At 41.9% G+C, this 23679-nt stretch overlaps 1 protein-coding gene across 2 annotated transcripts; it reads right to left on the reverse strand.

Annotated features, from left to right (window-relative positions):
• Positions 1-84: 84 nt before the first annotated feature.
• Positions 85-23353, reverse strand: scp2a (sterol carrier protein 2a). 2 transcript variants are annotated; one of them, XM_028019577.1, is made up of 17 exons: positions 23272-23353; positions 23095-23171; positions 22150-22207; positions 21902-21973; positions 21662-21793; positions 20849-20913; positions 20408-20534; positions 19771-19834; positions 18324-18410; positions 17878-18028; positions 17649-17796; positions 16917-17024; positions 14456-14609; positions 12656-12755; positions 8434-8563; positions 2094-2173; positions 85-549 (listed from the first exon to the last, which is right to left on the reverse strand). In XM_028019577.1, the coding sequence occupies exons 1-17, from the start codon at positions 23336-23338 to the stop codon at positions 454-456; spliced, it is 1716 nt and encodes a 571-aa protein (XP_027875378.1). In that variant the 5' UTR covers positions 23339-23353; the 3' UTR covers positions 85-453. The 2 variants fall into 2 exon arrangements, with proteins under 2 accessions (XP_027875378.1, XP_027875379.1); XM_028019578.1 differs by lacking the exon at positions 23272-23353 and having other exon boundaries at positions 23095-23239.
• Positions 23354-23679: the final 326 nt, after the last annotated feature.

The raw sequence follows: 23679 nt of genomic DNA on the forward strand, positions 1-23679 counted from the left end.
TTGACTTTGCTTTCCATTTTAAAGAGCCAACAATATCCATTTAGAAGCATTAAAACTTGCAGAGACGACGATTCCAAAGACATTCAGAGTTAAAAACTTTATTTTACAAACATTAGATCTTTCACATTCACATCCTTAGAATGGTTATGAAAAATTTAAAGTCAAGAACAGCTTCAATTTGCCTTCCTAGCTCCAGAATCGGTTAGGACACGCTGTGCTTTTTAATCTGTGACGACATTTGATCATTTCTGTAGGACCAACAACATGAATAACAGCTCTGTCGACTGATTAAAAGGAAGAAAGAAAGAAAAAAACCATGCAGAAGCAGCTTCACAGACCTCCTCCTGAGACAGAGCCGGGCGCATAATCAAAGCATTTCATTTAATATTCAATTAATTCTACATGAGCAGGGTTTCCAGTGCTAGGGGCTGCACAAAGAGCTCCTCCAAGACTTCACAACCGGGCTTTGACTGGCGTCACCTGTAGGTTCTGCAGCTTCATGGCCATGCCCATGTTCCCAGTGATCTTCAGCTTCCCTTTGAAGAACGCCTGATGCAACCAGAGATAAAGGGACAAAAGAGGAAAAGTACATTTGAATATTTCTTACAAGCAACAGCCGTGACGGCAGGTCGCTGATGAAACCCGAAACGGAGCAAAGTTTTATTTTTTAATTAAAATCCAAGCTTTTATTCCTTTATTTTATTTTATTCTTTTTCATCATTTTTGCCTTCGGCTGCTTTTGTCACTGATCAAAATAAGGAGTTTATTTTTCTCAACCGTGTGCTTGAGGGCACAAGTTCTCTGCAAACTGATTCTAGTTTATAATACTTAAAAATCTCCAAATTCTCTCTGCCTCATTGCAAGTCAACTAGTAGAAAAAGAAAAAAAAGAACAGAATAAAGAACACAACTCTGTTAAAAGGGAAAACACATAAAACAATAAAGGTGCAGCAAAAACCTGGGTATACAACTTAGCACACCCTTACGATCATATTTTGAACTAACTTTTAAATTAATTTTAGCATTTAATATTAAAACCCAAGAGGGTTATAGGACTGTAAATGAAGGACTAGTAGGCTACTATAGAGCTAGTCCCAGCTAGCTATCTAGACCTAGAAAGCTAGCTTGACTAGAAAGCTAGTTCCAGCTAGCTCCAGAATTAGCACTAGCTTTCTAGGACTAGTCTTTCATTAACAGTCCTAAAACCCTCCAACTAGACTAGCTAGAAAGCTAGCAGCTTTCTAGCTAGTCTAGCTTTCTAGTCTAGCTAGACTAGCTAGCCAGGAATAGCTATTCTTGCTAGCTAGAAATAGGACTAGCTTTCTAGTCACCAAAACTGCCTTACCAGAAAAAAAAATAATTACCAGGTTTGAAAGGAAATCTGTGGGGGAAATTTGTGCAAATATACCAAAAGGTGTTGGGTGCGCAGACTTTCGCACCTAAGTTTTAACTATTTGTTTCCTTTTGTTAAACGTTTTCTTGCGACTATGACCATTTTTGAAAAAAGCATTTGGTATATTTTTAGCTCCAGACTGTGTTGCTGGATTGAATTGGATTGAATGGAGACTTTAATGGTTCTTGCATTTACTAAATGTATAAACTTAAATACCATTAATTGAACTGAAACAGGACACATTTCAATTGATTCAGCGTGACATAATGTCTTTTAAACACAGTGTATATAAAATATCTGCTTTCCACTATGTCATATTAAAAGGCAGAAATGGTTTCGACGTAATCTAACATTCTACGATGTCCTAACATGACTAAACACGTGCATGTAACCAGGTGTGTGTAACTTTTGGATACAAAAAGTGGATATACTCGGGCACGAATACGCGATCCAACAGGAATTCAGCCAGCACTGCAACAACAGGTCAGTGTCAAAGGTCATTTCATCTCAGTTCAATTCATTTCTGGAAACTGAAAAATTGCTTTTAAAATTTCCCCCTTTCCTATCATATCAACAATGAAACTGAGTGCAAGATGGCAAACACAGTTGCCATGGAGCAAATGTGTGTCCCCAAACCATCTCACAGTGGAAATATATATGTACACACATATATATATTGGACCTGACGTAAGCAAACACACCGTTTGTGGGTTCAGCTTTCCTGTCATGAGATCCAGCAGATCCTCGTCTCCAATGGACAACGTGCAGTCTGCCGTTTTACCTGAAAAATAAAAAAAGAAGATACTTACAGTAAAACTGATTCACTGCAGCAGTTTCAGTACAAACGCTTGAAGCCGAGTTCAAAAACCACCTGGCGTTTAACAACAGGCATATTACGTTTCAGATCGGAGATGAAAAGCTCATCTCGGTCCCTATTATCGCCACGCTCGGAACAGAAGGCTCCAATTTGCATTTTGATGAGTTTCAGAGCGGTGAAAAGTCGCCCTGGAAGGACTCGCGCGTGTTCTAGAGGATTCTTTGAATTATTTTGAGTCAGAGTTTGTGACTCATCCTGCACATTTTAGACCAAAGTGATATTTCAGGTCGCGTTTCTGCCGACTTTTAGGTCAAGCACCTGGAAAACCCTCCGCCTGGAAGCTGAAAAATGTTAAGTGAGCGTTTCTAGAAAGCTGAATTCTGACTGACTTTGAAAGTTTGGAACGTTTTCCGGAGTTGCATCCAAACACTTCAGAGCATTTATTATCTACACAAAGACAAAATGGAGCATAAATGCAAAACAGAAGGAAAAGAAGATGCAGTTTTCATTTCAGTACATGAAAATTTAAATGAAAAAAAAATCCTATTTGGTCCATTTTAAAGTATGTAACTTTAAAAAAAAGCCCCTATGTACCTGCTATCATTTTCACAAATAAACTGTTCAGTCAGAAACAGCCAATTACAGTCAGGAGGAGGGTCTTAGCGCTGTCAATCGTGTTTGCGTACGTGCTGCTCAGACCCTAACCCCTTTCTCTCTGCTATTCTACAACAGAGCCTGTTATAAATGCTAAGGCTAGTTAGCATGGCCGCTGGATAAACAGTATTCCTGTAACGGTGAGTTGTTTCTCTGCCATTAGCACATTTAGCAATGCTAAGACCCGCCTCCTGGCTTTAATTGGTTGTTTCTGGTTGCATTTCTTTAGATGGCAATAATAGCTCAAGGGATGGGGGTGGAGATGTTGGGGGGTTTTTTTTCACAGATTATCTGCCTCATATTACACTGTCATGATATGCTAAAAAACATATTTCTGTTGTCCAGATTGATTTGTGCTTAAGTGTAATAGTGTAAGTCGTCTGAATTTTCAAATTTACATGTGCATTGACAGTTGCGCAGTGAAATTTGTGTCTTGATTAAAATGGAAGTGCAGTACACATGATTCTATAAACACTTGACTAATGGTGCAGTTTATTTTAATATTTGTTTTCTTGACATTAACTCTGGTATTCTGTGCCTTGGTACGGTTGGCTATAATATTCCTGTTTTTTCCACATTTTTTTCCTGATCAAATACTCTAATAAATTTTGAAAGTTTTTTTATGATGATACATGGTAATCTAAGCGATGTTGGGCCCGGGGCACCGAGCAGGCTGTGCATACCGAGCAAGAGCAAATAAGGGTAATGAAATGCAAATAAGGAGAGGAGGGGGGGTTAGAGGAGATACGTACACGAGAAATAAAAGTAATTAAAATCAGATCAGAGTCCCTGACAGGTCCTTCATGGCTCATCCTGCATTGCCGCATTTTCTCCGCTCTTATCTGTTCTGCCTGACCCGAATGTTGATATTTGCACCTCGTCTTTAACTAAGCGTCTTATTATACCAAAGGCCTCCGAGGGGGACTTGTTCATCCCGCACCGCGCCTGTGTTTTAAATGAAGAATTAGCGCCACTGACGCCCTCCTAAAGGAAGCGCGGAGGGGCGCTCTGACAGGAAACAAAGCGATGAAGGAATGTTTTGTGCCGCCTGCCGTTTATCACATTTCCTCTCCTGGCCTTTTGTCTCGTCCCTTTTCGCTCGGGCTCGCAGGTGGGAGAGGCTGAAACCAGGGAGGAGGAGAAACAAGCAGCGAAATGAGATCTGAGGCCCGGCGGAAAGAGAGAGGAAAATGATCGTGTCACTTTGACTTTACCTCCTCTCTGCGTGTAATCTTTTCTGATTGCAATTCAGAGCTGAAAAGTGGCCATAACTTTGAGCTCTGCTTGTACAGCACACAGTAGTTGAAAGTGCTCAGTGTGGCTGGCGGAGGCGGGGCTTAGTCCCTTTTCATGTCAAGGGGGGATAATGTCAAGAGGGATTTAGCATAATACATCCTCTTTGAGTCCAGAACTGTGGTGGCCGCGTCACTGATGATGTCACCGCTGCAACCTGCAAAGAGCCAATAGCGCTGTGGGGGATAGCGAGCCAACATGCCAGAGGCTGTCAACGCGTTGCTAGGTGAGATATGGTGGAATCATGTATGAAAAATTTTTACTATATATTTTTTTCCATATAGAAGGAAGAGTGGGGATTAGCGGTGCTTGCCAAAAACTATTGTCTGCTTTGGTCTATGTCCCTAAATACTGAGGTGCTAGAATGTCACAGAAGATATGACGTGAACAATGACTCGATTTTTGATCAACAGCAGGATGTTACTACTAGCGGAAATGACAAAGAAGACGACAGGGAGTAACAGAAGGACGATTGTTTTCGGGGTTTATTTCTGACATTGTGCCGCTGGCTCCACCAGAAGTCTTACAGCTTTGCACAATTTCTAAGAAGTTGTGTGAAGGTCTTGGATCCTTACCTTTTCTGAAATTAAAAAAAAATAAATAATCGACGACTACATTTTCCCCAAAACTCCTGAATAAGACGCCATCGTCTCTTCTGATGGCTGATATGAATGCAGCTCATGTAACAGTTTACATCCGTCGCTGCCACGATTTTTAATTTTTCTAACTGAACACATGAACAAGCTTATTCACGTGTGCAGCGCCTCCGACTGGAAGAACGTGAGGAGAGTGGTGCGGACAGCAGAGAGGATCATCGGGGCCCCCCTTCCCTCCATCCAGGACATTTCATCCCAGCGATGCGTGTCCCGAGGCCGAAACATCATCAGTGACCCCTCACACCCCCACCATGGACTGTTCTCCCTGCTGCCCTCTGGAAAGAGGTTCCGCAGCGTCCGGTGCAGGTCCACCAGGTTCCGAAACAGCTTTTTCCCACTTGCCATCAGACTGCTGAACTCTTAACTGGACTGCACTTAAAATCTGGTCTCCACTTTATACCTTGCACATGTACAGAGCTAAATAACTTTCTATTTTACTGTCATTCCTGCACTTTATATTCTATATTTATATTCATATTTTATACTGTATTTTATTTTATTCTGGAGTAACCTCACAACATTGGAAGCTCAAAACATTGTCCTGAGCCGTATGCAACGAAATTTCGTTCTGTATACACCCTGTGCATGCAAAATGACAATAAAGTCAGTCTAAGTCTAAGTCTAAGTGATATTAATTTAACTTCTTATTTAATGGAAAATTGTGTTTTTTCGACAGCAGCAGAGTATAGACAAAGATTTGTGCACCGATTGCCGTTATGGAGACCTGGTGACCAGTGGACGCCGCTCGTTGCTGTAGTTTTCCCAGCAGTGAATTTACCTTCCCTCCCTGCTCACTGAGTGAGGCCACAGAACAAATAACAAGCTTTTTTTATTTCATTTTATTTTTTTACACAGACGTGTCCAAACAACGTCCATCATCTCAAGAGTTTTGAAACTCTTTTAAAAAGGTCGTCTTGTACCACATGAGCTTTTAGTAGCTTTCTGAACATTTCACTCCACTTTGAAGGACACTGCAGAGTTCAGAAATAATGGCCTTGATGCAGGAAGTTTCACCGGGGGGTCCATCTAATGGTTTTTTGGTGGCCACTTAGGAAGCAGTGTGTACTTGCACGAGTGTGTCTAGCTTATACAACCAACATCCGGCTCTAGATGAATGGCTTCTTCAACAAGTGGATGGCAAGAGAAGTTTGAAGCAGATTCCATCCTTGAACTGCGACAGAGTTCCTACCTTTTCTTGATGTCGTCTTGTTTCTTGTTTCATGCGCAACGGGGGAGAATCACTGTCCTTATAATCTGCAAATTGTGTTGCGTGTTCAACACAAAACAAAGAGTGTTGTGTTGAACACACGGCTCCAAATTGAACTGGAGAAAATGGGACTGAAATCACTTCAGACTAAAAAAATGTTCTTCTCTATGAGACTTGACTGCATGTTTTTATTGATATCTCTCTTTATTACAGCAATAGCAGGAGAGTAGAGCTCTCAGCAATAGCAGGATAGCTCTACTCTCCTGTCTGAAGTGATTTCAGTCCCATTTTCTCCAGCTCAATTTGGGAGTTCAAGTTACCTCAACAAAACAGGCTATTTATTTTTGAATTAGGTTTGAGGAAGCAAACCCAGTGAACTCATTTATATTTGACATTTTGACAAAAGAAATATCTGGCTGTAGTCTGTGTTGACCAGAGTTTGTGTTGGCCAAGTCATCATGGATCTAAGGCTATGGGTGTTTTTACTTTAGCCTAGGTTTTTAAGTGTTTCCTAGGGGTGGGGGGTGGGGGGTGGGGGGGGGCACAAAGGGAAGAAAAGCAAAGGTAGGAGGAAAGCGAAAAGGACACTGAAGAAATAATTATAGATTTAAATAAGCTTATTCTATAATGAGCCCTTCCGCTTAAAGGATCACATCTCTGCAAAAGATATGTTCGTCTCCGTTGAGGCAGAAACCTCAATCGCTGTTGGCGTTTTCACACAATCTGGAACTTTAGCAGCTCTGTCACTCTGTCAAAGTATCAGCATTTATTAAAGCGTTGGTTCCATTTTGATGAAAGTCAGTCGCTGCTGAAAGCCTTTCTGTGGTTTCTTGAGAGTCAAATCAATGCCTCTCTCCCATCCCGTCCAATTTTCACTGTTTTCTCATGATATTGCATTTTGTTACTGCAGCAATTTGTTTCAACCCACCAAGAATACTCTTGTGTAAAATACAGTAACTGTAAACAGCTCATTAGTAACCATATTAGCCTGATTATGTGTTCCCTTTCTGTTCATTTGACTGAAGAAGTTTTGACCACTGACCGCACAGCTGGTAACTTAAAAAAAAAAAATTTCCAGTCAGCTAATATTCCAAATAGAAGGGCTAACAAGCACAAACACTCTTGGGTGTGGAAGTTCTTACTGAGGAAGAAAAGGGACTCAAGAGTAAGCTATTTATAATAGCGGTGGGCACCGCTAACTAAAATGTTAGCTATGCTAACCCTAATCAAAAACATTACGTTTCAGCTAGTGCTAATGCGCTACACCAACATTGTATTTAGTACAAGCTAATGCTAAAGCGCTACATTCAATTCAAATTGTATCTGCCCTCGATAGACTACAATCCTCAAGCGCCAATTAAATTTTGACATCATAATGTACATGTCCTATAATGCTCTTAAATATTGTGTTTATGGTTATATCATTCTGTATTGTCTGGGTTTCATTTTGTTCCTGTCCGTTCCCGTTTAAAATAAAGATATTTGAGAACAAGAAAAAGAAAGAGAGGAAGCAGAACTGCTGCGTGACAGACTTCGCCGATTTCAAAGTAAGAGCATGAATATAAAAGTCTAAGTACTTAATTCTTAACAGGTGTTAATCAAAACTTTAACACATATGTTGAACTAATCAACTGAAAGGTTTCAAAGCAGCCAAATAAATTAGTGCTTTGAATTTATCCGGGGGAAAAAAAGAAAAAAAAAAGGTGTTTAGGGAAAGCTAAGTATGCTAAACATTTTTAAAATTAGCTCCACTCTTAGTGCATTAGCAGATTAGCAGAAGAGAGCAAGTCAGAACATAATGGGATGGCTGAACGAAGAACAGCAAAGTTACTCCAGACTAGATTTGAAAATATTGCCAGGATTTTTAAGAGTTAAAATAAGGATCATCAATCTTTAGGGAAAACACAGATTGCGGTTTATGAAATGCGACTTTACTCAAGCTAATATAAGGCACAGTGGGTGGTTAAAAATGTAAACTACATAATCATTTTGTCTTTGATTCAATATATGACTTCACATTTCCTCCTAGTTGAAATGTTTTTCTTTTTGTTCTCTCTGTTCTTTCTTCCTTAGTTTAAATATTTAATGATGTCTCTGCAGTAAGGCAAGAAAAAAAACAAAAAACGTTTGAACGTGGATTTGAATATAAAATAGTTGAATGGAGTATTTGTCTTACTCCTTAAACATCAACCAATAGGAGAGCTCCATATTTTCTGTCAGACAGTGTCATACGGGAGAAACTGCAAATATTCATACACTACTTAATTCCTACCTTTCAACAACTATCAGAAAACACACCAGATTGGACGATATAAAGAAAATAAAGCCATCCAACTTGCTGGCAAAAGCATCAATAAACCACAACAATTTGTCCTCGACTGCAGACTTTCCATTAAGTCCATTAAGACACATACCTGGATCGTTTGTGACAGAACCTCTGCCATTTTTCACATCCACGACCCAGGTGGCCTCTCTCCCATCAGGGCCGTCCTTCACCTTGAAAGCAAACACTCCGCCGACCTTCCTGACGAGTTTCTCTCCTTCCTGAAAGAAATCAACAGGGGGTCTCAGAGTCTCTCGACCTTTGGCTGACAGATGGACGGTACCTAAAATCAGAGTCAGACTGGTGAAAATGCACCAATCAGCAACAAGGCGTCAGACGTGTCAAGCCAACACTTGCAGCGAACCGCAGGCGCTGAGGGTGGGGGGAACAGCTGCGTCGCTCCGTTTGCCCAACGCCGTACCTGAGAAGGACAATGCCTCTGCATCTGTTAAGGTACAAAAAGGGATTCTATATAAAGACGCAACGCAGATCGACAGATTACAGGGTGAGAGCCTTATCGTTCGGTGGGAACATGATCTGTTTACATCCTTCATTGTGTGACGCTTTTATGAGCGAATCAGCCAGACAAGCAGTCATTACGAGAAGATTTGGTTTTGTTTTGTTTCACATCAGCAGCTGTCCGAGTTCCTGTCTCGACAGCTATTCTGCTTTCCTTTCAGGGTTAACGTTATCGGCCCCTCGCAGGGCAAAAACCACCCACATGTTCCAGCCCCACTGGGGGGAAACTCTCGCTCAAAAAAAAAAAAAAAACACCCCATAATCAAACAGAACGAGCTCTTCAGAAAGGCGATGAGGACGAACGGAGCACCAATCAACGCTGGAGACAGAAAGAGAGAGAGAGACTTCCTGACAGCTGGGAGAGTGGGAGGTCACACAGCAGGACAATGAATACCACTCCCTCATCGCCGGGAACATTCACACGTACCGTAGCATTTCTCTGCACCGAAGTATTCTCCTCTGCACCAAAGCCTGGAAACTAGTTCATCTGAATTCACCACCGCAGTGCCTTGGAGAAGACACCTCAATGTGTTTTTAGTACAACTTCATGGGTTAGATTGAGAAGAGGTAGAGCAGAATTGTAATTCGTAAAGAAAAAAATATATATAGTTGTACTTCTTTTAATTAAAAGTCTGAAAATTGTAGCATGCTTTTGTATTAAACCACGCTGTGCTGGACACACGTGTGCTGCAGCTACAGCTGTATACATCTAGAGCCGAACATTTGTCCTATGATCAGGTCAAGCCCGGTCAGACTGGATTAACCGACAGTCTTCAGTCGGAAGCTTCTTCAAATGAGCTGCAATACAGACTGCTACAGGAGAGCTTTCCTGCTAACAGCCGTCACTATTTACAATAGCTCTTTGAAGAATCTCTAATTATTATGAGTTAAAACGTTTAATTTTCCTTTGAGGTCAACAATACATTTTTGAGTTTAATTGAATTTGAACGACGAGTGTCTGTGGACATTAATTTTGACAGTTTCGCTAAAAATTCTAGATTTAATTGAAGTCTGGACTTTGATTGGGCCGTTCTAACAAACAAATGTGCTTCAATTTCTAATCCATTCTATTGTGGCTCCAGCTGAAAGTTTTTTTCACTCACCTACGGGAAGGTGAACAAAAACACACCTGGACTGTTGCTTCGATTCTTTCACGCATGTCTGACAAATTCTTTAATCTCCCGTGGCAACCATACAGCTGTTTAAAACACCTGGTTGGACCTAGTCCCGCCTTCAAGGCGCAGCTGCTCGTCTGTGAGGCACCTTCCTAGCTTCAGAACTTTAATCCGTTCAGCTCCTTCAGACTAGCCAGCAGCAATTAGCAAACACCTGGCAACAGTGGGCATCTGCTGAGAACATTATGTGAGCTACTGCTCAGCGAAACGTTGGTAAAAACGTTGTTAAAGGGTCAATAGAGGAGCCATGTTGTGACGACTTCTTGAAGGCGGAGCTTCAGAAAGAGCAGGAGCTTCTTAAAGTGACGAAAGCCAAATTTCAAGGCATTAAATTACAAAGTCAAATTTCTTTTCAGTCATATTTTATTTTTCGTAACAACTGAAGGTAACAGTTACCTCATTGTGCTATAAAATGGAGCTATGTCGCTAGCATATTGCTGCCCCTTCAAGCCTCTCAACAGCTGCCTCCCTGACCTGTCCGCTGTGTCCCTCGGCCTTCATGATGCCGTTTGTTCACTAATGTTCTCTGCTAAACCCCTGAGCTGTTGCCGACAGATGACTGAGATTAAATTACACACCAATTAGGCGTCTTCGGGAGGCAGTTGGTTGCAATTAGCGGTATCAAAGACAAATGATTTTTAATTATAAAGCAAATTGAAAACCATGTCAGACACACACGAGGAGCGCTCAGCTCCGTGATTACTGATTGTATGTTTCCCGCTAACGCACAGACAGATGAAGGTTGGGCCTCGGTATGCTTCACGGCCCCCCGGCCCCTTTCATCTGTTATCCATCATTCTCTACAGCCAATTTCCCTAACTCCGGGTCAGAGAGGACTTCGGGCTCTTTTGTCAAAGGAGCGACAAAAGATACATGGAGGTATTAAATTGACAACTTAAAAAAACAACTAGACACCAGTTTTTAACCATCATGCACTGCTTGGGGGCGGGAAGCTTTGAGCTTTGATACGGTTCATGACCTTCAGACAGCCCACAACTTTAAATGAGGACTGGCTGATTATAACAAACACAGTCAATGTATTGCAATTCGTGCGTCGTCTAAAATGACAAGAGCGTGGCTATTCGAATACGAGTTTCCATAGCAACCACTGCCTAACTCCATCGAATTGTCTGGAAGCTCCGTTTTTTCCTGGCGATCAACAGAGTTATGATAGTTTTAGCTTTTTCGTTGTGGTTTAGTTTTACTTTGCTGTGACTTTTTGTTTGTCTACCTCGGTTATCTTTAATTAGTTTGCAGAATGTGCTAGCTAGATCTTACTAGTGAAATATTGTTTAGTTATAATTTAGATTTTGTTGGTTATTGGAGTCATTTTAGGTTTTTTTCGTACTTTGGTTACATTTTTGGCGCAGAACTCAATAAGGTCAAAGTATTGTACTGTGGTTGTGTTTACATCAATCGGGTAAAGAATTTAAAAGAAAAATGCATTCAGTTATTGTTGAACAGCCGACTGAATCTGGTGCTTTCTCCAAATTTATGTCGTCACGATTGTGCGGACTAGCGTAGCTGCCAGGAGGACGAAGGAGTGACGTAATTTGCCGACAGACGACACACTGCATATGTGGCGAAGGGAAAATCAATTTCACATCAGTATGAAAGTCTAATAAATAGATTCATAAACAGGAAAGGTATTTTATCTCCAATTTCAGTATCTTTTAGTTTTATAACCGCATGATATAGTTCCGGTTGGTTAGTAGTTTTTCTCCATTAATTTGCGTTTTTATTTATTTCAGTTGCCAGAAATGTTTTCTCGATTTCCGCTTTCGTTATTTCATTGGTTCTAGTTCACTATTGTAACCGTGGCGAACGTACGGCTCACCATCCAACCCACATTCATGCAGAAACCTTCTGGGTTTTCCATGTCCTGATGTCAAACAGACGCAACTTAACACCAAGTTCGGGTCTAACGGATGCCAAGGTTTGTCTGATAAACTAATAAAAGATGATCAACTTTAATATCTCTGCCTTCGTCAAACGGTGACAAATTAGGTTAAAATAATTTGCTCAGACGGTTTTCATCCTGATCTCCGCCCTGCTGCTACTTTTAGCCGCGTTTGTTTGAACCGTTTGCCGTATGAGTCATAATTTGCTTTCATACTTATTAACCAGTGTTCCCTCTCCCACTGAAGTATTTATATTAAATCATGTTTAAAAGTACTGCTTTCTGTAACCAACCACACAGTGTGTGTTGCTAGGCTAACGTTCTGGTGGCTTGTCTCTGAACTTGTGGAGAATCACGTCTGCAGATGGATGATGTGGAAAAACAGCTGCAAAATTCTGTTGCTTTTGTCCAGCTGTTGACAAAAGGAGGTACAAAGTATGAATCAATATTTAAAAAAATAATATGTATGTATTGACTACTGCGATATGTCAAACCTATATCTGGATATTAACTTTTAAGAGAGCTGGACTTTGAATGCGAATGATGCGAAATGTAGCATAAGTTCCCACTTTCTGCATGTAAATACGCTGTTTTGGTCCAACAATAACCGAAATAAGCACTCGGCACAAGAGAGGGGAAACAAAAGTTACGTTTGTGACAAAATAACTTCATTTCGATTAGATTTTCTATGTAGAAAAATACACAAAACCAATAAAAACCTGCAGCAGATGGTTCTCAATCTCCTTGAAGACGGGATAAGCTTTAAACCCTTCAAGATCCCCATCGCCGGAGCTGCTGGCTGCCGAACCGATGACATACCTAGGAGAATTGAAAATAAGTAAGTAGAAACACAATAAATTCATTCCTGCTGAGGTTATGGCTATAGTTTAGTTCTGTCTACATAAAAAGATGAAAATCACAACTTTTCCTTTTATAAAACATGCATCCTGGGTAATTTAGTGCAGAACCGCTAATGATACAAGCCTTTGATACACTCCCTTTAGTGTGATCGAATACACACATCCAGTCCAAACACCCGCTAGCAGAACACCTCTAAATTGCGGCCGCTGACTTAAGTGGAATTAGAGCGGAGTCGAAGCTCTTACTGATCCACAGGAGCGCGGGCCGAGCCGCACGGCACAATTAAAATTGTTCCCTATTCAGCTCAACCATTTACAACGGAGATCTCATTTTCTACCTCAACATGTGAATACGTAGGTTACAACCGCAGGAGATACTCAGGACGATATACCACCAAGGTTTTTTTAACAAAACAGCAAAGTGACCTGGGCCTGATTTCTAGATATACAGAACGGACCACATTTTGGACTAAATGTAGGAGGGAAAAAGTGAAGAAAACATTGGAATTAAAGACAGAGAAACACAACTTGGATCTTTAGGGGTGAAGGATTAAACCGCAGCCTCAGGGAGCTACAGGGAAGATTTAAAAACTTTTAGGACTGAGCTCTCAACTGTTTCTGTTGGTAGATGCTGCAGAAGCACAGAAAATTCACAACACAAATGCCGACTATATGCAAACGAGGGTTACGAACTGTTGACAGCACTAAGATACGATGCCTTGCAGCAGCATTCCCAACTCTTTTTTTTTATAAGCTGAAACCTCTTGATGGGTATCTGCAGGTTTCAGCAAGTTCAATTTAAAACTCTGTAAGACCTTTTTAATGTCACCTTGAATAAAATTTTACATAAAAAATCCCTAAATATACGTTTGTAGTTCTTGGCCACAGCTTTGTGTTTCTCACACTGCATATGGCTCTCTACAGTCTTAACCCCCGCAGTGCCAAACTTACAGGTTTTGTTTTTTGTTTTTTTTTGCACAGAGTGGAGACAGGCAACAGAAGTGATGCTACCGCTAACTAACTACCAGTAATGCAGAAGTAATGCTGATAGCAGAAGTAATGCTAGGTATCCCTAGGTACAAATATACTTAGGGCACAAATGTACCTAGGTATATTGGTATTTAAGGCCAATATTATTTTTAATTAATTTATCACATTTTAAGGCCTTATTTTTAGATACATGAATTTAAGACTTTTTAAGGATGCCCTAAATTACTGATGGGTCTGGTTGTTTGTACTAAGTTTGCACATCTACAGACTAAAACCTATTCTTTGCAAAACAACTCTGGCTTTTATTTTATGTTTTTCATTTTATTTATTTCATACATGGGTCCTATTTAAATTACTTGTAATTTCAAACTCATATACATTTTTTATATCATTAATTGTTTTGCTGCTATTTACTAATATTTAACACTTTGAATGGGAGTAGTTTCTCAACAAACAGGCAATTTCCCCTTGATGATCAATAAAGTAACTTAATGATTCTGATCAGAATTTTCCTCTTCCCAATTAAGCGCCACGTTGTGTTTGTCTATCATGTTAAACACATCAAACGTCACACAGTTGGTATCTGAAAAGACGCAGGAGGAGTTAAATGGATACAAATATTGTCGCAGTGCACTGGAATAATGTCACAAAGGGGTTCTGACGGGTCACCTGGACTCCTGTGGGAACCCCATCTTGTAGATGGTGACGACCACGGCTCCCCCCAGGCCAATGTTGTGCTGCAGGGCCACGCTGGCTCCGGGGACCTGCCTCCTGCCAGCCTGTCCTCGCAGCTGCCAGCACAGCTCGGCACACTGAGCCAGCCCTGGGAGGAACACACACACACACACCACAAAGAGAGGCTGATGATGTGGGGAGCGGACACTACAGGCAGAAAAATGATCGTCGTCATCAGCATACGGACAAGATGCGGCGAAGGAAACGGAGGCACAGGTCTGCCAGGCTTCCTTTCATGAACTTGCATGTTTAAATGCAGAAAAAGATTGTCTTTTGAACGGCAGGAAACCCTCAAAGGAACAACTCTGAAGAGACATAAAGCTGTACTGTATGAAGGTGGCCTAAAGGCACAAAGCCTCAGCTCTTTCTCACTTGTTGGATTTCACACAGCACACACTGTGAAAGGTTATTTACATTTTTTAAAAAACATTTAACAGCTGAACAGGCTGTTTCAAGTGTCCAATTATAATCCCGGCTTTGCTGCTAAAACAAAACAAAAAAAAACTGTAATAAAGTTGATAAATATAGAAGCAAACCACAGACGCAGCTACCTTGATGCAAACAGACAGCATGTTTCCACTGGAGAATACTCAAAACAAAGAGCAGTTACAGCGTATAGTTGTTCAATTAAAGAAATCGGGACATACGACTGGAAAAACTGAAGCTATCGGACTGAGAGAGGCGCCATGACGACTGCTAATCTGACAACTCTCTCCGTAATCTCACCGGCGGCTGCTCCTCTGCTGGCCAGAAATTACAGCCAATCATTTCATGCCACATTAATTAGCCTTCATATGCGTTTTGCCATTCAACAGCACTGATTTAATACTCTGCAAGGAAACTTATTAGCCCGAATGCTAATTAGGAGATCTACAGATGGCTCCTCTGGGAAGACGTAAAGAGTCGGCGGATAAATGGTTCATGCTAGGTATGAAATAATCAGCAAAACATTACAACCACTCACTTCACGTTGTGGACAAACAAAATCTTACCAGGTACTTTTAATCTGGTTTCTAGTGTAAATATATTAATACCCTTGAAATAAGACAAAACCTACTTACAAGTAACATTTCAGCAAGAAACAGGAGCTTGTTTTAAGTAATTAATTCCTTAATATTGATGGAAAAAAATTCTAGCTCCACTGGCAGATTATTTCACTTATAACCAGTCTTTTTTTCATCAATATAAAGGGATTGTTGACTTAAAACAAACTGCTGGTTTTTTTTCTGAAAAGTTTATTTTAAGGTAGTTTTATCTTATTTCAAGTATACTAAGATTTTTGCACTAAAAACTACATTAAAAATACTGAAGATATGGGTTTTTTGTTTTGTTTTTTTTCCCAATGTTGGATGTTTTACCCCATTTATTACTTTTACAAATCAACCATGATTAACATAATTTGGCTTTTTTGACAAAAAAACCCTTTAGTAATAAATAAAATAAAAACTGATTTCTACTAAATAATGACAAATAATATTCACTCCCTTTCAAGTGACTGACCTAATTCAACAGAGGTCCAGTCGATTGGTGCCAACAGTCTCAGTGAGTGGAGTGGAGATCAGCTGGCTGCAGTCTCCAGTGATTGTAGCATAAAGACACCTGCTTCTGTAAACTCCTTTCACTGGTTACTGTATTGCTATTGCTGCAAACATATTGTGATGCAACGATTATTATAGTTATAATGATATTATCTGTAACTTTGTTTGTTGTTGATTAGATAATTAGAACTGAAGATCTTTTTCAAGCTGCCCAAAACTCTCCTGTGAGACTTCTGATTTGATTACATAGAGGAAATGTTGTTACTGCCTGCTAATAAGACCACAGTTTTATTTATTTTTTTAAAAACAACAAATGATGTCATGAGAATAATCTGAAAGAGGACCTATCGGCAAGTGAGCTAACAGCTCAGAGCGATAGAAGGAGTGAAGCACCGACGACTCGATCTGGGAAATCGTGTGATTAAAAAAAGGCCAGGCAGTGAGAAAACTAATTAAATATAAACGTATAAAGCAGGCAGACAGAAACGGGCTCCACTCCACGACCCGCTCCAGTGGATTTGAGCGTTTCACGGCCGGCCTGATGCTGCAGAAGCAGGCTGAACCAGTGGCCCAGTCTGCTTGTTGTCAGTGATTTAAAATGTGAACAGATTACAGAAGAGAAGAGGCGGGCCGGGATCTCTCATGCAGGCTAAGCATCACTTTAACCCACTTCCAGTCTGACTGTCCACCAACGGGAGACGGTTGCCCTCTAGTGGCCACAGTGGAAACTTTTCAGAGTCAAAATGTACATTTCCAGAAAAGAAAATCACGAAACTAACAACAAACCAAAAAAGTTGCACTTCTGAAACCGATAAGCAAAGTGAAAGGGAGGCTCGACAACGATGCCGTCTGCGTACCTGTTGCACCGAGAGGATGTCCTTTAGAGATGAGGCCGCCGCTGGGGTTGATCACAAACTTCCCACCGTAAGTGTTGTCCCCTCTGTCAACCAGTTCTCCTGCTTTACCTGGAAAACACAAACGGGACAACAGCTGGTGACGCACTCCCCAAGACCGGATCTTTATGGAAGAAAGCCATTTTAAACTAGGAACAAACTATGTCTGGGTCAGCAAACATGGGGAATAAAATGAAAGTAAACTGAACTGTTTGGCTTACTGTGTGTGCTGGAAAACTGAATGCCAGCCTGAACAGAAAAGCATAGAGGTGGAAGCATCATGCTGTGGGGTGTTTTTCGTCAGCAGGGACGTGGAACAGAATAGAAATTTGGTAACGAGTGCTGTTATTAAATCTATAAGCAGTTTTTTTTGTGTGTGATAAATTGATATTCAGTGACAGGATCGCGTTAAAACACCAGTGGTATTGTTTAAGATCTTTTTTTCTTATTAAGTTAGAACCTATACTTTTTTTTCCTTATACATCTCAACATCCCACAGAAAGAAAAATTTTCTTTCTGCAGTTTTATGTTTTTCTTTATTTTAAAATGTAGCTCGACTTTCATGCGCAACGTTTCAGACACGTTCTGAAGACTCCCAGATCAGCAGCGTCAGGCGGTTTTAAAAACTCCTAGACGAAACCCCGACGCGTACAGGAAAACATTAAAGTACGCTCGACAACACAGTCCCCGCTTTACCTTCTTCACACAAGCCCAGAGCCTCGTATGTGATGAGCTCGTTGGCGGAGAAGCAGTCGTGCAGCTCGACCACGTCAACGTCGCCCGGCGTCAGGCCCGCGGCCTCGAAGCACTTCTTACCCGCCAGCCGAGACATGTCATACCCCACCTGCACGCCACGGGGGAAACGCCCACGGCACTCAGAACTGTCCGGTAATCATCAGAACGGGTTTCGTTTCGCGCGGCGTACCATCTTAATGCAGCTGTTCTCGCTGAATGTGGAGGGAAAGTCCGTCACCATCTCCTGAGCCACGATCTCCACCGCCTGGTTTTCAAGGCGGTGCTTCCTAACGAAGGCCTCGCTGGCCAAAACCGCAGCTCCAGCACCATCTGAAGTTGGGCTGTAAGGAGAAAACAATACTCTGGTCAATCTCTGCTTCTAAAGCTAACAGTTCCCACTAATACAATTTGGAATGAAATGAATTTTGGGAGGGACAATGCACATTAATATTTCTGTAAATGCACCAGAAGTAGCCAAAAAAGGTATTTTTCCATCTGTTGTCCCTGAACAAATAAAGGTTCAACAAAACAAGGTCAAAATGACAACTACACTAATTTACAATCCAGCATGACGGTAAATACAAAAAAAGGAAACTACAACATAATTATTAGAAAAGGTGTAAATGATATTCCTACCAGCACTGCAGCAGAGTTAGAAAGTCAAACACCTTCCTGGAGTTCATCACCTGCTCCAAGCTGTACTCATCCTGGAACTGGGAATACCTGCAGGCGATATATGATAAAAAAATTGTTTTTTTTAAACCCCACACAGTTCACCTCATGGTGTAACATCCATCCATCCATCCATCCATCTTCTTCCGCTTATCCGAGGTCGGGTCGCGGGGGTAGCAGCTTCAGAATGGAGGCCCAGACTTCCCTCTCCCCAGCCACTTCTTCTAGCTCTTCCGGGGGAATCCCGAGGCGTTCCCAGGCCAGCCGAGAGACATAGTCTCTCCAGCGTGTCCTGGGTCTTCCTCGGGGCCTCCTCCCGGTGGGACGTGCCCGGAACACCTCACCAGGGAGGCGTCCAGGAGGCATCCTGACGAGATGCCCAAGCCACCTCAACTGGCTCCTCTCGATGTGAAGGAGCAGCGGCTCTACTCTGAGTCCCTCCCGGATGACTGAGTTTCTCACCCTATCTCTAAGGGAGAGCCCAGCCACCCTACGGAGAAAACCCATTTCGGCCGCTTGTATCCGCGATCTCGTTCTTTCGGTCATGACCCAAAGCTCATGACCATAGATGAGGGTGGGAACGTAGATCGACCGGTAAATCGAGAGCTTCGCTTTTTGGCTCAGCTCTCTCTTCACCACGACGGACCGGTACAGCGCCCGCTTGACAGCAGACGCTGCGCCAATCCGCCCGTCGATCTCCCGCTCCCTTCTTCCCCCATTCGTGAACAAGATCCCGAGATACTTAAACTCCTCCACTTGGGGCAGGACACCCCCCCTGACCCGGAGAAGGCACTCTACCCTTTTCCGGCTCAAGACCATGGCCTCGGATTTGGAGGCACTGATCCCCATCCCGGCCGCTTCACACTCGGCTGCGAACCGCTCCAGCGAGAGCTGCAGATCACAATCTGATGAAGCCAAAAGGACCACATCGTCTGCGAAAAGCAGAGATGAGATCCTAAGGCCACCAAATCGGATCCCCTCAACACCTTGGCTGCGCCTAGAAATTCTGTCCATGAAAGTGATGAACAGAATCGGTGACAAAGGGCAGCCCTGGCGGAGTCCAACTCTCACCGGAAACGAGCCCGACTTGCTGCCGGCAATGCGGACCAGACTCTGACACTGGTCATACAGGGACCTGACAGCCCGTATCAAAGGGCCCGGTACCCCATACTCCCGGAGAACCCCCCACAGGGCTCCCCGAGGGACACGGTCGAACGCCTTCTCCAAGTCCACAAAACACATGTAGACTGGTTGGGCGAACTCCCATGCACCCTCCAGGACCCTGCCGAGGGTGTAGAGCTGGTCCAGTGTTCCACGACCAGGACGAAAACCTGGTCGTGGAACACTGGACCAGTGTAACACACAAAAGTAAAACCCAAGGGCACAAACTGCTACTTCCCCTCCATCTTACGGGTTATTTGTGGAATGCTTGTGGTTTTTCCAGGCAATCTTGGCAAAGTGTTCTGGTTTTGTACCTAAAAAAGTGAGGAAAAACAAAAATTAAAAAATCTAATTAAATAAAATGTTTTGCCATGTCAGTATTTATATACAGCAAGTAGTCACCACATATGACAATAATATGATTTTTTTAAAAATCACTTTAATGTAATCTTACATGTCAGATAGTAGATAATAGTTAGCAAAATTTCGCTAATCCGCTAGCAGTGGAGCTAATTTTTAGCTTAGCACTTCAGCTAACTTTGAAAATATGTAGCGCCCTTGGCTCCCCGTAAGTTTTTTTTTTCTGGATAAATTATAAAGCGCAGGTTTACTGTATTATTAATACAAATACAAATTACATTCCATCATTACTTATTAACCAGAACAGAAAAACTAAGGAGCTGCCATGTTGATTTATCGTCACCAGTGTGACCAACTCTCTAACAGCAGGTGTCGCTCTGGAGCACACCGTTGTGCCTTAACGCAACACTAAAGCATGAAATGATCTCAGCAATGACCTTACAGAAGCAATTATTGCTGATCATATCTATTATGTTTTATTCTGTACGCAAATTTAAGCTACCGGTAATAACATTTTTAAAAAGTACCGTATTTCTCCATGTGCTCCCTGCCGGCGTTGCCAAACATCTGCGGCGCTCCTGGTGCCGCCGCCATCCCATAGCGGTTGATCATCACCTCCATGTGCTTGTCCATTGGATTGGTCCGATCCATGTACTGAAAACAAGGAAAAAAGAGAAAGACATGAAATCAGTTTGCAGCTGCATAACATAACGTACAAAAAAAAGAGAAAAAGATGAGAATGATTTTGGTTTTGACCATTTTCATGGAAGAATTTTAAAGAGTCCTCAGTTCTGTTGCTGTTATTTCACATCATAAGATGCAAACATTCACAAAGAAGGAAGAAAGGACAGAAGGGAAAGTAAATAATGAAGCAGAGGGATGGGATGAACCAAACAATGAAGGAAGAAAGGAGAGACGCAGTCAGTTCTGCTGCTCATCAAGAACTGATGAGATTGTAAGAGTCGTACCTTTGAGGTCAAGGAGCCTCTCTCCATCTTCTCAAAACCAAGAGCGAGCACGCAGTCGGCGAGACCTGCAAGACGTGGATTCAATTAGAGCAGGGGGTTGGAGTCTACTGCAAAGGTTGTTGCTATTTTATGTTTTTTTCTAAACTGACATTATTAGACTCAAGTGATCATAAGTTGTTTATCCAAAAGATACGCTGTCTTGTCTGGTTTTTTGGAAAAAACCAAAAATGCTGTTTTCACATTTGACAGTCCAGTGGACTTGGTTCTACTGGGGATAGAAATTTCAACATTTGTTACATTTTCAGTTGGTGCGCTTCACTTTCACACTGCACCTGTTCCCAACCCTCGCCTGTGGTGGCGCTGCACCAAAAACCACTACAGGAAACGACACAAAAACCTCAGAAGAAGATACCGGGCGCTGCTTTCGTCTTCACAAAATGTAAACAAAAATGAAGTGATGTCATTTGTTCACGGTTGGAGGATTTCTCTTGTCATTTTTAAAAGACCACGAACCATTTCTCCCTCTAGAGCAAGACTCAAGTTTGTTTTGGTTACCCAGAATGCTCTGAACCGTAGCCCGCGGTCTCCAGTCCACATGCATACACATGCGTACCCGAACAGTGCCAGAGTTCACTTCAGCCAGGTTTTTAGGTGGACCAGAGTTCACTAATTTTTGGTTTGATTGCGCGTTTACAAATCCCCCAAAATGAACCGGACTTTCTGAGCAAACGGACTAGAGTTGGACCAAAGCGGACTGAGCAGGGCTGGCGTGAACGCACCCCAAAGTCTGGCGCTTTTTTTTCTGGGACTCACCCCCCTGGATCAGCTGACGGGCCATGAAGAGAGCGGTGGAGCCGGTGGAGCAGTTGTTGTTCACGTTGACGATGGGGATTCCTGTCAGGCCCAAGCCGTGGTAAATCGCTCTCTGTCCACATGTGGAGTCCCCTTTAGCAATGAAACAGACGATAGCGTTCAGGTCTACTGAAATCTAAAATACAGACATTTTTATATAAACCAATATTTTAAAAAACTATATTTCGCTGAGAGTCTTACCGTAAACATACCCTACACAGGCCTGTTCAATGGCCGAATACGGGATCTTTGCATCTTTTAGAGCTTTTTCACCTACAAAACAGACAAACACGGATCATACATGGCTTGTATGTCACATGACATAAAAAACCCCCCCAACAAAGTCAAGGTTCTGGAGTGGCCAATTGTTAGAGAAAATGTCATTATTTATGGTTGTGCACATGTCTTCTAAATGAAATCGAGCTCCATCTTGTTGCATCAATGACCACCTGCTTCTTTAGCCATGTCAGGATAGTCGTAGTCCCCTCTGGCTCCAGGCTTGTCAAACTGCAGAAAAACACAGAGAACCCAAACTGATCAATGGTTCTGAACATTAGAAATTATAACCCTGTAATTTACTACGTTCTCTCTCCAAATTGTCAGGGGGTTTTTCCGCCCTCCTTTTATGTCAATAAATTACATCCTTTGTGCCAAAAATGAAAAAATATTAACTCTGAAAGTCTTTTTGTTTGTTTGTTTGTTTTCTGTACAGAAAACTCATCAGTAAAAGAGACAGATTTACGTACGTTACACATTCATCTGATTAAAATATAAGAAGAATTTCAAAGTATTTAACTTTGTATTTATTATATATTTAATACATGCTTCTACATATTTTGTTATGTATTCAGGCCACAAACAAAGAAAGTAAAGACATAATAAAAAGTGCCATCAGCAGAATTCAAGGCATTTTGTTTCTGCTATGAATATGTTAACAGACCTATATTTTTACTTTTTATTCTTAGAAAGTCTAACTTAGGCCGCTGAAAGCTGCAAAAAGGGAGCTAACCAACCCTCTCAGAAAGACGACCTCTGGCCCACTTTGAAAACTCTCTGGACTTTAAACTTTGACCCCTTGGTGCCGCAACAGAAAACAGCTCCATCAGTCCTCAAAACTGCCATATTGAAGCCTGAATGTAGCTTCCAGAGTTGGGCAGTGACCATTTATGAACCTAATATTGATAAGAATTCCGTTTCATTCAGGGAAACTGTGTTTGTAAATGTCTCAGGCTGTTCTCCCATGAATAGACGAGTTTGATAACAGCATGGAAACTTTCAGTAGCAAGTCCTAGTCTGGAATTAGCCTCAGATGCTAACGTTCAAACTTCTCAAGCGCCTGGTCGGAAGTACTACGGTGCAAGTCGAAGCAGGTGAGTAAAGAATAGAAATATTACCTTCGTCATGCCCACACCGATAACAAACACTCTGTTCTTTTTCCCGGGTGCCATGGTTGCTCCTTTCCCCACTAGCCCTGATTTCAGAGAGGAAAAACAGCGGCTGTGACAAACAGCACCGAGAGGACGACGCCTCCCAGCACAGATCGTCTATTACATACGGGATGTATCACTTGCCTGAAAAAAAAGTTGAACGAGTGAATTGGGTAACAAATTTAGATTTAACTATTGTTAAAGTGGACATATCACGCTTTTAACTTATTCCTTCATAATACTTATAGTCAATATGAAGCACAACTGCAATGCTTTGGTTCCTCGTTAAACTCGGTGTGCTGCGGTCTCTTTAAAAGTGAATGGGACATTTCACGCCCCGCCCCATCCAGGTCGCAGAGAGTTCCACTCCACCCCGTTCGGCCATTTTTGTAGTTTGATAGAGATTATCTACCGGCCGAGAAACTTTTTATTTCAAAGTTTATTAAAGATGTCAACAACGGAAGACTTTCCATCCGACCTTGCATGGTGGCGCTAGAGTCTAACCCACAGCAGGAGAACATTCAGAACCACGCATTCAAATTAATTTTACTA

The sequence above is a fragment of the Xiphophorus couchianus genome, chromosome 6, assembly GCF_001444195.1.
Source record: "Xiphophorus couchianus chromosome 6, X_couchianus-1.0, whole genome shotgun sequence".
Taxonomy (NCBI): Eukaryota; Metazoa; Chordata; class Actinopteri; order Cyprinodontiformes; family Poeciliidae; genus Xiphophorus; species Xiphophorus couchianus.